Below are 14,438 nucleotides of genomic sequence, written 5' to 3'. Positions count from 1 at the left end.
TAATTTAATTTATTACTCCAAGGATTAAAATTCTAAAAAGCAAAGTTCAAGGGCTCAAACTTTCCTGGAAACTACATCCTCCCAAGTAGAAAATGCTGTCTCCTGATCCCAGATATGTGGGACCTGGTTGTAATTACTCAAGGACAAGGGAAACACACTGTGCACATGCTTAGGGGCTCCTTCATCTTCATCATTATATCACACATTTCAAGGCTGAGCCCCTGGCAGAAAAAGATTCCAGGGTCAAACCACAGCAACCTATTGCTTACATTTAGCCCTAAAGTGAATAGCTATAAACAATGTCAAGAGGTATCTGGCCAGAGGAGACACAGTTGCAACTAAATATGGCAGTTCATATCTGTACAGGTTTGTACCAGGTGCTAAGCATGAGTGCCTAGAATTATTGCCAAATTAACAGCACTTCTTTCCAATTGCACTAACTTATAGGGGGCAAAGTGTGTGTGTGTGTGTGTGTGTGTGAGAGAGAGAGAGAGAGGGAGAGAGAGAGGGAGAGAGAGAGGTGGGGGAAACATAATTTGCCAGGAATACAGAACACACACAACTTGGGAAATAGGTGAAATTGAAGGCAGAAGTCAATTATAGGCTGGGGCAAGGAATCAAAATCAAAAACAAACCAGTATAACATTCACATAAAAATTCATTACTGAAATGACCTGTCAAATGGTTTGTCAAGCATATCAGGTGAATAAGCTAACCATAATCTTGTTATTGTTAGAATACTATTAAGTAACTTGCAACCCTGCCCTCTCCAAGATGCCTTTTTCTGAACTTTAATAAAGAGACAGGCTAAAGCTACTAACTGAGCTAACCCACTCCTGTTCAATTATCAACAAAACCATCTCATCACAATCCTACTCATATTACTCTTAATAAATATAGATTGCACCAGTGTTGTATGCAGAAGTATGACAGAATGCAAATTCTTATACTGGCACAGGAGATAGGGGACATGCTTTTACACTTACCTAGCTTTGGTGGAGCTGATTGAATTATAGTCTCAATTTCTTGTGCCAGAGATGCTGTTGTGGGTCCTTTCACTTCAGGTTCTAGGCTAGATGGAAGTAAGGGGGGTGCCGAGGATGGTAAGAAATTATAATCTAAGACACTGTTTGATGGAGATGGCTTAGGAGCCGCCTCAGAGGTAACTACTAGGGGCCCATCAGGCTTCCCTGTAACCTCAAACATAGCTTCATTGGTGGGTACTGGGAAGTATGATGTATGCACTATAGATGGCACCCAAGCAGATAGTGCAGTAGGCTCCATTGAAGTGATCGGATCTTGTCCAATCCTACCAGGGTCGAGATGGGTAGGAGAATCGTACTCAAAAATCTTGTCCACAAACACCCACTTCAGGCCAGCAATGCAGAGGCAGAGGCTGATCAGGCAAGCCAAGATTGGGACAATGCAGATCTTTTCAGAGTTGAGGCAGCTTGTCAGTCGCTCTGCCTCCAGGCACACACAGCAAGTTGCAGCAAGGCCTGCTATTCCCTGCACCCTTGTTTCCTCCGTTTCAGTCTCTGGCATGTCCTCTTCAGCAGGGAGCCCCTCAAGTGATGCAGTGGGGCTCAGCTGGGTTGAGGGCTTGGGAAAACTCTCCAGAGTGGCTTCAGACATATTTAAGCATATATATTTCAAATGAGCTCCTCTAGAAGGCCTTAAAAACTCTATCCTAGTTCATTATTATTAATAAGCAAACCAGAAGGGAGAAAACAGATGCAGAGAAATCTTACAGTGGCACAGCATGGGGATAAAAAGAGAGCTGAAGTGTCTGAACATGATCCAAATAGAGAGAAATGGCAAAGAAGAAAATCCTTCCAAATACTCAAAAAGGAGAAAGGATGCCCCACATAATGATTCAGCTCCTTCTCTTTCTTCACTTTTTAATTCTCTTTATAATTCCTTAATTCCTTTCAAGTCATCTCAGTTCTTCAGGGAGACAAAATGAGGTAATAAAAAAGAAGTTGAAATACTAAACAAAATTGTTCAAGTAAACCAACAGCCTAGAGTGAAAGGCTGGCTTCTCACCTTGAGCATCTGAGGCTGGTGACTGCTTAGATGGAGGAAAACACAGCTGTCATGCAGTAGAAGCAAAAGGCAAATCAGTAAGAACGGTAGCGGCAGCAGCAGCAGTGACAGTAGCAACAGCATCCTGTTTTGTGAAAGAGCCGGCAGAAAGAGGCTGAATCATTACAGAGCAGCAGGTGCCTGCTCCCAGAGCATCACTGCAAGCAATATCATTAGAGAGATTTGAAAAGAAGAGAATGGCAACTCTGTCCTCAATCCTTACATCCTATTCTTTCTCCCTCCCTAGCACTCTTTCCCTTTAGTGTCTTCATGCCTTTCTTCCTTCACTCTGTTATGATGTAGAGATTCCCTCTGCTCTCCTTTCTCTCTCCCCACCCCCACCCCTCTGCAGGGCTGGTCTGAGTTAAATCAGCACACCCAGCAACACAGGACTGCCAGTGACTTCCTATTTTATCCAATTAGATGGAACAGAGGCCATAAAAATCAAACGGAGGCAAGGAGGAACCAGTTAGACTCTCTCTTTCTCTTCCTCTCACTGTGTGGTCACGAAAGGATGCCAATCGATTAGAGCGATCTAACAAAGCTGCAATGAGGATGAGGGCGGGGAAGCTTGTAGGTGGCAGCCTTATGGGCTGGACCTGATGCTAAGACTGTCGGATATCCGATCCCTCCCTAGGGACATACGCCTTTCAGCTGCAGTTGCTTTCTGCCTGCTACCTAGAGATAAAGTTTGCCTTACCATCAACTAGCCAGTTGGATTCATGATGGACAGCACAATTATGATTTCAAGGACATGGTTGTTGTTGCATTCTAAAATAGATCCAACTTTAGAAAACCTTGCATTTCAGACATACTATTCATTTATTATTTTGTAATGAAAATTTCTAACGTAATTCTATATTATCACTGCATCAGCTTTAAGAACAAACCTTGCACACGTGCATGCACACGCTTGTGCACACACCTACACCCTGTATCACAAAGGTAATCTTGCTTCGAAAATACTGAGTTTTTCCTGAAATTGTCAAAATTAAGGAGAATCATGTTAAGGCTCATTTTGATTTTGACTTTTTCTATGCTCCTAGATACAGCAGGTGGCTACTAAACAGTTACTAATTCAACTGAGTGAAATGGCATCTACTCTAAAATAAATACTTTCACGATCAAATAAAATCTCAGAGAGCAGTTTCATAACATGGACTGCAGAAGAAGTTTAAATCTGAATAGACACCAAATATTACTGCTCAAACAGACTAATACAATTCAGATTTGTTTTCCCAATGAAAAATGGTTAAATATGGGCTTGCAACCTGTGAGAATTACAACGGACTGAGTAATTCTTATGGATAGATCATGACTTCCAGTTTATAATTCATGGCCTTGCAATTTACAGTTTTAACATTTAATGAATAAGCAACATAGCAATGTGTACTAAAAAGTTAGAAATCTGATTTCTCAAACTGAAATGGAAAAGCAGAAGCAATTTAATCAAAAGTCACATCTCTCTGCAGGTTTGGCATGTAAAATGCCTGAATATTCTGGCTAAGGTTGGTATAAAGATTTGGGGGGCCCTCAAGCAGAGCATCCCCAGTTGGCTCTCTGGAGGGGTATGGTATATACACTGAGAATTTTCCTACACTCCCTCTGACATTCTTGCAAAGTGAGAATGGCAGCACTGTTGTTCTTGGACTCTAGCAAATGCTTGACCTTGTCACCCTCTGGAGCTGGCCCTGATCCTGGCACATGGCACATTTGTGAAATCTGTCAAATATGAATTCTGAATAATCATTTCTTCATTAGTCAAAAACACTGAAGCCATTAAACATTTACTGCTAAAGCAGAACAAAATCATACCAACATATGCTGCTGGTCTTATGTGGCAAGGGAAGGTGTTCTGTGATACAGATGTCATTTGTCTATTGTTTTACATGCAATCAGTTACGTGAGTCCTGCACAGAGGCACCATTTTCAGAAGGCAGCTCCACCCCGCTATATTTTAGACCACACGTAATTATTCCTCAAGAGCACCAATATTTCCTATTTTAAGTTATAACAAGTACTCAGAACAAATGCTTTTAAAATGCACTCTATATAAAATGCACTCTATATAAAGCCAAAAGCAATGAAGATACCAGGGCAGTAAACACCCCCTAATATTTTTGACTAATGCTATTTCAGTGAAATATTAAAATGCAGCTCCCTTTTTTATTGAACTGTTTGGGGTACTTATTGCACAAAACAGAAGTCTGAGTATGGTTGTGGAAATGTAAGTAACATTTGCATAAAGCAGATTAATTGGCACAGTAGGAGCTCCTTTGGAGATATTGCAGTCCAATGTGTCAATATATACTGATGGAACGTGTTATAAACCCTTAATGAGAAGCTGCTCGAGAATGAGCACTGCATCAGCTTTTCTGGCATCACTGAGACTACTGCGACTCTACAAGCTTCAGTCAAGAGACACTGGGGAGGAATCTGATTAATTTTGGTAATTCATCCACTCCTACATCAGCCAGTACAAAACCACACAATACAATATTTTCTGTTCAATCTAAGCAAATCTAACCACTAAAGGTGGTGGTGGGATCCAAACACATAAATGTTACGTCATTCAAATAGCCTTCAAAGTAGCAAAGAAGTCAAGGTGGAATTGAACCATGTAGAGCATGGGTGGGCAGAACATAGATGGGAGTCTATTGGCAGATCTCTTGAATTGTTTGCAATAGATTGCCAGAGATTTCTGACTCCCAATAGTTTAAACACTGCAAGTAAAACTGTAAGAAAAAAAAAATCTGTCAGGCTGACCTTGCACTAATCTCTTCCCTCTCAGACTTAGCGCTTCCCACATATAAAATGTGAGTATCCATTCGTTGCCTTTGACTAGGTCTTTGTGCAGTTCTGCTGTCCAGTTTTAGTTTGGTATTAGACTCCCTGATTTGTAAGATGTAGATTGGCACTTGCATACACAGACTCATAGGTGCGAGGAGTGTGCAGTAGGTTATTGACTCTGCCCCCTGCCCCCAAGCCAGCAGTTCTCATCTGGCTCCACCTCCCTCAGCCATTATTTTGCACTTGTCTCTAGTTGGTGGATCCCTGGGTTCTAGTAAAAAAAAAAGTAGATCCCACAAGCCTGAAGTCTGCCCACCAAACTTTGCTTGGTTCAAAAAATCTTGGGAAGGATTGTCAGCTTTTACTCTCAACACCAGTGTCCTTTAAATCCCTAGTACAAATGGGTGAAAAGACAGCCATGTCTCCTCCCATCTACTCTCTCACTGCAGTCCTGTCATCTATTCCCCTCCCTTGTCTGCTGTGGGGAGCAGTTTATGAGAAGGTTCATGCTTCCAAATTGCTTAGAGCCCTGCCAGATTATAATTGGTGGCTCCCACTTTAGCTCCTAAACCCAAGGAACCTCATAATATACCTCAATCAGCTTTTCCCATGTGATATGAAGCACAGGCAATATGCTCTTTAACCACCTCTCTCTCCTTGTGTGAACAGCAATGGAAGCTATAGCAGTGTTTTCTCATGCACTACAGCTGCTTATTCCAATTTGTCTCTGCCTTGGCTCATGCAGCAGAATGAGCTGCTGAGGTCCACAATCTGCCAAAGCCTCTGTCGCACTGTTCCCCCACTATATGATTGGGAAGGAGAGGGTTATATTTCTGCTTGCGTAGGAGTGAGACAGTAGATAGAGCTAATATTTTTGGCCTTTCAGTCCTTGAATTTCAATTGTCAAGAGATGGCCCTGTGGAGAAAAGCCCTTTTCTTTTAGGCCTTCTTTTCCCAGTCATTCGATTTTACCTGTCAGCTATCCTGCTTGCCCCATCAGCCACCAACTTCCCTAGCATGTAGGAAGCATCCCAATGCACCTGGTCAGGAAATCTGATTAATTCTCTTGTGTGTACTCACTTTTATCTTCACTTTCTTTTGATGCTTGGGGCCTGTCAAGTGCTCACTTCCAAGGCATATTTTTCCTTTGTGGACTTCAAGGGGATTTTCCTTGCATCTGATGTTGTGAATATCAAAGGCAGTTTGTCATGTCATAATATGCTGTGGATGGGGAGACTCCTGATTGTGGCAGCAAACTCCTAGCTCCCCAATCCCTAAACTGATATCCCCCTGCCCCTTGTTACTGCTGCTGTCTGCTACATTCCTAGCTGGTGCTGCTGCATCCATCCAGGACTCTTCTGTTTGCTTCAAGAGCAGAGTTGTGCATGCTCAAAAGGAGCAGAGCTCTGTGCATGCTCTGACCTCCACTCCAGACAAGTCAAGGTATCTGTGGCACTGCAGGCAGTTCATCTGGGAGACGTGCACTGCTTGGCTGCCATATTTGAGCATATCTGGTTCCCCCCCCCCCTCGAGACAATCAGAAGGACATCTAGAGCCAATCAGGGTATCTGATCACAGGAAGCAAACAGGCGGCTCCTCCTCTCCCTCCTCCAGAGCAAAAGCAGTACTCAGAGCATGTTTTGCTGCAGTGCAGTGAAGAGATGAGCCAGCCTTGATCTATTTTCTACTTTATAGCAGCACAAGCAGCAGCAAAGAGACTGTGTGGGTGTTGTCTGTTTTAATTATTAAGTATATGTGAATAGTGCACACATTACTTTAAAGCTACTTTAAAAGTGAATCACTTCTTGAATTACAACTTTCTGGTGTGGGCGCCCCAACTTGGATTGGGAAAACAGCAGGGGGCAAAGGGTTAAAGCCCCCTACCCTCCACGTCAGGGTATTGATCCAGATTGGGAGCCCTGCACTTATTGTAGACTAAACAAAAGAAGAAAATACATAGGTGCAAGCTATGTCTTTAAAGTAACATGTAGTTTGGTTCTGTGTGTGTGTGTGTGTGTGTGTGTGTGAGAGAGAGAGAGAGAGAGAGAGAGAGAGAGAGAGAGAGAGAGATGGGGGGCAGGGGTACAGCCAATCACCTCATCAAATCCAGACCCTCCTTACCATCAGCCAGAGGATATGTTTTTTACTTTATTTTTGGCAATGGGGGTAATTTCCTTCCCCCCTTTTTTCTTCTGGCTTTAACCCCCCCTTTTTTTATTTTGACTTTGACCTCTTTTTTTTAAGCCTTGCTTTGGGATTTGCATTCTGCTTTTAAAAAATATGCCTTGCAAACCCCTCCATTTTTTATGCCTTGTTGTGGGATTTGAGTTCTGTGCAGACCCCTGTGGGTTCACACTGATTATTTTAATGCTGCTGTTTGGGTCAGAGAAATCCCTCTCCCTTGTCCTAATGATAACTGGTGCCTAGATTTTTAAATATTGTTTTCTCTTGGGGATACTCTGTTGAGAAAATGAACAGGACATGGTTGCTCTCAGAACTTGCTGCAGGGTTCCAAAGATTGCTTTTCTGTGTGGCTCTAAGATGATGACGACTACGATGATGATGATTCCACCCCCAGACACTCAGCTTTGCACACATACTCTTCCAGTCCCCTTTTTTGTGATGGGTTAAAATGATCCATCAACAACAACAACAACAACAACAACAATTTTGTGTGGGTGTGTGGATTCCCTCCTACTGTTTTGCACTCATGACAGTTACTTGATTCTCTGCGGAACTGGAGTTGTTGCTGGAACAGAAGAGCATGGCTCCATTTTATGTGGCTGGGTGGATCTCCCACCCTCACTTTGCACTCATAGTCTTAATGTTCATGTACCTCAGCTTACTTGTTCTGTGGCATGGGCTGATGATGATTCAAAAGACTGTTCTGCCTCTGGTGACTCTGCCCCACCAGCTGCAATAGACACCAGCCACCACTGGTGAATATATGTTTAGACCAGCTAGTATTAAATGCTTGCGAGATAGGAATCCTCCTTTTATCTGTGCTATCTGTTTGATCCCTGTTTCCCTGGTATCTTGATCCTAATAAACAATTAAATGGGAGACTGGGTTTTGATTGATGATTAGTGACCTCGGGAACTTCTCCCTATGAGCCAGACAGCTCTCACACATGACAGACTAAGGCAAAGGATAGGAAAAAGAGACACATGGAAGAATTGCTTAGTGAGGATTGAGGAGTTAGGCTGGCTGTCTCAGGCATCCCTGCTCAGAGCTTAATCACTCCCTAAGGGGGCTCCATTCTTAGTTTGAGCAGTTCCACTACTTATGCTGGTCAAAAGGTGTTGTGACTGGTCCTTGAGCCAACAGCAGTCTTGATACCACACATGTCCATGTTAAAAATTAGGTGCTGACCAGGGTAATAAAAGCTAGAATTCCATGTATAGCCTGTGGCATAGGACACACCCCTTCCCCTGCCAGCATTCAGACTAATATAAGCAAATAAGAAAATGTGCATATATATTGGTCCAAGACTTATTTACGTTCAGAGATAACAGATTCTCTGCTTTAGAAGTGAACCTATAGCTGCATCTCACTCACTCACTCACTCACTCACTCATACACAGAGAGAGCAAGGATTAATGTACTAAATGCTGTTGTTGTTCAGTCGTTAAGTTGTGTCCGACTCTTCGTGACCCCATGGACCATACCACACCAAGCCTTCCTGTCCTCCGCTCTCTCCCGGAGCGTGCTCAAGTTCATATTCATTGCATCGGTGATGCTATCTAGCCATCTCATCCTCTGCCGTCCCCTTCTCCTTTTGCCTTCAATCTTTCCCAGCATCAGGGACTTTTCCAGTGACTTTCTCTTCGCATTAGGTGGCCAAAATATGTGAGCTTCAGTTTCAGTATCTGTCCTTCCAATGAGCAGTCAGGGTTGATTTCCTTCAGGATGGACTGATTTGACCTCCTTGCAGCCCAGGGGACTCGTAAGAGTCTTCTCCAGCACCACAGTTTGAAAGCATCGATTCTTTGCTGCTCAGCCTTCCTTATAGTCCAGCTCTCACAGCCATACGTTACTACTGGGAAAACCATAGCTTTGATTAGACGGACCTTTGTCATCAAGGTGATGTCTCTGCTTCTTCCTATGCTGTCTAGGTTTGCCATAGCTTTCCTCCCAAGGAGCAAGCATCTTTTAATTTCATGGCTACAGTCACCGTCTGCCGTGATCTTGGAGCCCAAGAAAATAAAATCTGTCACTGCTTCCATTTCTTCCCCTTCTATATGCCAGGAAGTGATGGGGCCAGATGCCATGATCTTAGTTTTGTTAATGTGGAGTTTCAAACCAGCTTTTTCACTCTCCACTTTCACCCTCAACAAGAGGCTCTTGAGATCCTCTTCGCTTTCTGCCATTAGGGTGGTATTGTCTGCGTATCTGAGGTTGTTGATAATTCTCCCGGCAATCTTAATTCCGACCTCTGATTCATCCAACCCGGTGTTTCTCATGATGTACTCTGCATATAAGTTAAATAAGCAGGGCGACAATATACAGCCTTGTCATACTTCTTTCCCAATTTTGAACCAATCGGTTGTTCCATGTCCGGTTCTTACTGTTGCTTCTTGACCCTCGTACAGGTTTCTCAGGAGACAGGTAAGGTGGTCTGGTACTCCCATCACTTTCAGAATTTGCCACAGTTTGTTGTGATCCACACAATCAAAGGCTTTAGCGTAGTCAATGAAGCAGAAAGAGACGTTTTTCTGGAATTCTCTTGCTTTCTCCATGATCCAGCGAATGTTGGCGATTTGATCTCTAGTTCCTCTGCCTCTTCGAAACCCAGCTTGTACTTCGGTAGTTCTCGGTTCACATATTGCTGAAGCCTAGCTTGCAGGATTTTGAGCATAACCTTGCTGGCATGTGAAATGAGCGCAATTGTACGGTAGCTTGAACACATTTTGGCATTGCCCTTCTTTGGAATTGGAATGTAAATTGACCTTTTCCAGTCTTGTGGCCACTGCTGAGTGTTCCAAATTTGTTGGCATATTGAGTGCAGCACTTTAACAGCATCATCTTTTAGGATTTTAAATAGCTCAGCTGGGATACTGTCATCTCTGCTAGCTTTGTTGTTAGTAATGCTTCCTAAGGCTCACTTGACTTCACTCTCGAGGATGTCCAGCTCAAGTTCAGTGACCGCACTCTCATGGCTATCAGGGACATTAAGATCTTTCCTGTATGGTTCTTCTGGGTATTCTTTCCACCTCTTCTTAATCTCATCTGCTTCTGTGAGGTCCCTGCCTTCATTGTCCATTATCATGCCCGTCTTTGCACAAAATGTTCCCTTGAGATCTCCGATTTTCCTGAAAAGTTCTCTAGTTTTTCCCATTCCATTGTTTTCCTCGATTTCTTTGCATTGTTCATTTAAGAAGGTCTTCTTGTCTCTCCTTGCTATTCTCTGGAAATCTGCATTCAGTTGGATATATCTTGCCCTTTCTCCCTTGCTTTTCGCTTCCCTTCTTTCCTCAGCTACTTGTAAAGCCTCCTCAGACAGCCACTTGGCTTTCTTGCATTTCTTTTTCTTTGGGATGGATTGAGTTGCTGCCTCCGGAACAATGTTACGGACCTCCGTCCATAGTTCCTCAGGCACTCTGTCTATCAGGTCTAATCCCTGAAATCTACTCCTCAGCTCCACTGTATATTCATAAGGGATATGATTTAGGTCATACCTGAATGGTTTAGTGGTTTTCCCTACGTTCTTCAATTTAAGCCAAAATTTTGCAACCAGAAGCTCATGATCTGAGCCACAGTCAGCTCCAAGTCTTGTTTCTACTGACTGTATAGAGCTTCTCCATCTTTGGCTGCAAAGTACATAATCAATCTGATTTCGATATTGACCATCCGGTGATGTCCATGTGTAGAGTCACCTCTTGTGCTGTTGGAAAAGAGTGTTTGCTATTATCAGCGTGTTCTCTTGGCAAAACTCTATTAGCCTTTGTCCTGCTTCATTTTGTACGCCAAGGCCATGCTTGCCTGTTATCCCGGTGATTTCTTGACTTCCTACTTTAGCATTCCAATCCCCTATGATGAAGAGGACATCTTTTTTGGGTGTTAGTTCTAGAAAGTGTTGTAGGTCTTCATAGAACCGATTAACCTCAGCTTCTTCGGCCTCAGTGGTTGGGGCATAGACTTGAATTACTGTGATGTTGAAGGGTTTGCCTTGGATTCGTACTGAGATCATTCTATTGTTTTTGAGATTGTACCCCAGTACTGCTTTTCCTACCCTTTTATTGACTATGAGTGCTACTCCATTTCTTCTAAGGGATTCTTGCCCACAGTAGTAGATATAATGGTCACCTGAATTAAATTCGCCCATGCTTGTCCATTTTAGTTCGCTGATGCCCAAGATGTCAATGTTCAATCTTGCCATCTCACGTTTGACCACCTCCAGCTTACCTTGATTCATTGATCTGACATTCCAGGTTCCTAAACAATATTGCTCTTTACAGCATCAGACTTTCTTTTCACCACCATACACCTCCACAGGTGAGTGTCCTTTCGGCTTCGGCCCAGCCGCTTCACTCTTTCTGGCGCTACTTGGAAATTCCCTCTGCTCTTCCCCAGTAGCATATTGGACACCTTCCGACCTGAGGGTCTCATCTTCTGGCGTCATCTCTTTTAGCCTTGTGATACGTTCTATGGGGTTTTCTTGGCAAGAATAGTGGAGTGGGTTGCCATTTCCTTCTCCAGTGGACCACATTTTGTCAGAACTCTCTGCCATGACCTGTCCGTCTTGGGTGGCCCTGCATGGCATAGCTTATGGCTTCACTGAGTTAGGCAAGCCCCTTCGCCACAACAAGGCAGTGATCCATGAAGGGGAATGTACTAAATGGAGAGATGCTATTTGTAAAGTATGAACACTGGTATGTATAAAGAGTTATCTAATCAGAAAACTAGAACCAATTCAAACACATGAGGCAGTGCAACCTCAGAATGCACACAAGGGTTTGCCTGTCTACCATCCCCCACATCAAACTTTCCCTGTATTTACCTTGTAAATTTAACATGCTTTGGTTGGGCTAGGCTAGGCTCCTTCTCTCTCATGAGCTAAGTGTTCTTGTGCTTTCTGAAGTGGCACTGGCCTGCTACAGGGCTGTACCACGTTGCCCTCTAGAAGGCTCTTGTGTATGAAATAATAAAGGCATAGTAAATCAACAGGTAGGTCAACGAATGGGTCCTTTAACAGAAGGCTGTATTAAAGGATTGCTAAAGAAATGATGTACAAAGGTATTGGTGAACAGAGCAAAGGATATTGAGCTCAAGTAACCCTGATAATGAAAAAAAGTAAAATCTTCTGGTTACAAAGGAGACAGCTGCAGAAAAAGAGTATTGCTTCAATGTGCTTCTTAATGGTTAAATAGATAAAAGAGAGAAACAACAGGCTGCTTTTTGTCAGCTGAGTCATTTGTGAAATAAACCGTTTTTCAGAGGATGAGGAGACAGAAACAATTCACATCTCTCATTGGTTGTAAAACAGCAGCACTTGCAAACACTGTTAATAAATTACTAAAAGCAAGCAGTTTTGCCCTATCAAAGCCTTTACAGACTAACCTTGTTCTATTTGTAGACACAGTATTTCCGAGGATTGGAAAATGATCATCCACCACAAATTTAAATAGGATTACAAAATGGAACAGAACCAGATGTCAGGATAGTTCTCCCTTCCTCTTTTTAGGCCTAAAATTAATTTTGAGTCAAAGTTCATTGAGGGCAGAGCCTCCAGATCTGTTCTTGATGTTGGGCCTTTATATTTGCATGTGTTTATCCTGCTAAAGCAGTGGTTCTCAACCTTCCTAATGCCGTGACCCTTTAATACAGTTCCTCATGTTGTGGTGACCCCCAACCATAAAATTATTTTCGTTGCTACTTCATAACTGTAATTTTGCTACTGTTATAACTCATAATGTAAATATCTGATATGCAGGATGTATTTTCATTGTTACAAACTGAACATAATTAAAGCATAGTGATTAATCACAAAAACAATATGTAATTATATATTGTGAAATATTTATTTCTAATTACAAATAAATGAAATTTTGTCTTGAAGCATGCATCGCTGTTAATAAGTTGTGGGAAGCACTCTTGGGAAGTCGAGAGGCGGGAGGGAAGTGGAGAGATTTCCTGGAATTTCGTGGGGGGGGGAGGCTGGGGAGGGCACACACTGAGAAAGAACACGTGAGAAGAGGTTGCAAGCGAGAAGCGAGAACAGGGTGCAAAGAGCGAGTGTGAGGGAAACAGGCACAGAAGACACCGGTGAGAGACAGGATGGCTGAAAGAGTATAGGAGGGGGAAAGAGAGCGAGAGAGCGAGCAAACGCGACGAGAAAGCCGCGGGGGGAGACAAAGCACAGAGAGACACAGACACACACACACACAGTTGCGAGGCGGCCCTTGGAAACAGAGCCGTGTTGTGTGTTTCTCCGCACACTGGGTCTTCCCTGCGAATTAAGACCGCAATAGCAGCGGCAGGCGAGAACGTGAACGGAAGGGTGTAAGGCAGTGAATCTGCATGTGGGCGGACCCGCCTGGAGATGGATAGAGGAGCGGTGTCTCGGTTCCTAAGACCATCGGAAATATGTGTTTTCCGATGATCTTAGGCGACCCCTGTGAAAGAGTCGTTCGACCCCCAAAGGGGTCGCGACCCACAGGTTGAGAACCGCTGTGCTAAAGGAAGATCAATTTCTTAGCTGATGCTAGCTGGCAGGTGTGCTAACTGCATAGACTGCTAGACTAATACTTCTTTTCCTGAGCTCTTTTCAAGCTCCCATTCATTACAATAGGGCTTGTGCAGGAGAATGTGCCGGTCAAATTGTGTTTTCAGTGCTGGCCTGATATTCGTAGTTTAGTTGTAGATTCAGAAGCCTACTTACTTGGGTTGCAACATGCAGATCACTTTTGTCATACTTAAAATCTTACTGAAATCTATGAAGGTACTCTGGAACCAGTGATGGACGCGATGGCCCCTTCCAACCCTACTATTCTATGATTCTATGATTTGTAGACTACAGCCATAGAATTAAGGCTTTTCATCATTTTAGATTTGTTAATAGTTTTTGTTTTTTTTTAGAAAACACAAGCTTTAGCACATGCCACTCCTGAAAAACCCACTCTGGATTCAAGGGTATTTGACAACTACTGCCAAGTTGTGAATGTCCCGTTCTTAGGGAAGGTACTCAAGACAGTTGTGGCAGGGCAACGAGCAATCTTGGAGAATACTGTTTATCTAGACCCATTTCAGTCTAGGTTTCAGCCTGGTTATGGGACTGAATCAACCTTGGCCACCCTGATGAATGACCTTCATTGAGAGAGGGACAGGGGAATTGCGACCCTGTTAATTCTGCTCCATCTCTCATCAGTGTTTGATACTATCAGGCATGGTATCCTTCTGGATGGGCTCTGTGGGCTGGGCATTGGAGACACTGTATTACAATGATTCTGGTTCTATCTGCAGGGTTGATTTCAGAGATTAACACTGGGTGACTTTTACTTAGCTCCTTGTCAATGGACCTATGGGGTTCTGTAGGGTACTATCTTGTCCGCAATGTTGTTTAA

General features: G+C 43.2%; 2 protein-coding genes across 7 annotated transcripts in view; both read right to left on the bottom strand.

Annotated features, from left to right (window-relative positions):
- The window catches only part of LOC146352756 (pro-neuregulin-1, membrane-bound isoform-like), a 273,614-nt gene that overhangs the window by 130,905 nt on the left and 128,271 nt on the right, over window positions 1–14,438 (bottom strand). For 2 of the 6 annotated variants that reach the window (XM_084834788.1, XM_084834790.1), the window contains exon 1: window positions 987–1,688. The exons of 3 other annotated variants lie outside the window; for them this stretch is intronic. In XM_084834788.1, coding sequence (XP_084690914.1) covers window positions 987–1,635 — 649 coding nt within the window. In that variant the 5' untranslated portion in view covers window positions 1,636–1,688. Of the gene's footprint in view, window positions 1–986; window positions 2,586–14,438 lie in introns of those variants that run through there. One more of the 6 variants, XM_084834789.1, reaches the window with a different exon arrangement.
- Window positions 2,005–2,169, bottom strand: LOC146352757 (uncharacterized). The gene has a single exon (XM_084834796.1). The coding sequence runs from the start codon at window positions 2,167–2,169 to the stop codon at window positions 2,005–2,007; it is 165 nt and encodes a 54-aa protein (XP_084690922.1).

The sequence above is a fragment of the Heloderma suspectum genome, chromosome 2, assembly GCF_057233095.1.
Source record: "Heloderma suspectum isolate Gila_16-S chromosome 2, 16-S_ref, whole genome shotgun sequence".
Classification (NCBI taxonomy): Eukaryota; Metazoa; Chordata; class Lepidosauria; order Squamata; family Helodermatidae; genus Heloderma; species Heloderma suspectum.
Note: the sequence above shows the minus strand (reverse complement) of the source record. Positions and strands in the feature narration are given on the sequence as shown.

Bases quoted from the DNA above. Each gene is read 5' to 3' on its own strand.
- LOC146352757 (XM_084834796.1), bottom strand. From the start codon at position 2,169: ATGCTGTTGCTACTGTCACTGCTGCTGCTGCCGCTACCGTTCTTACTG.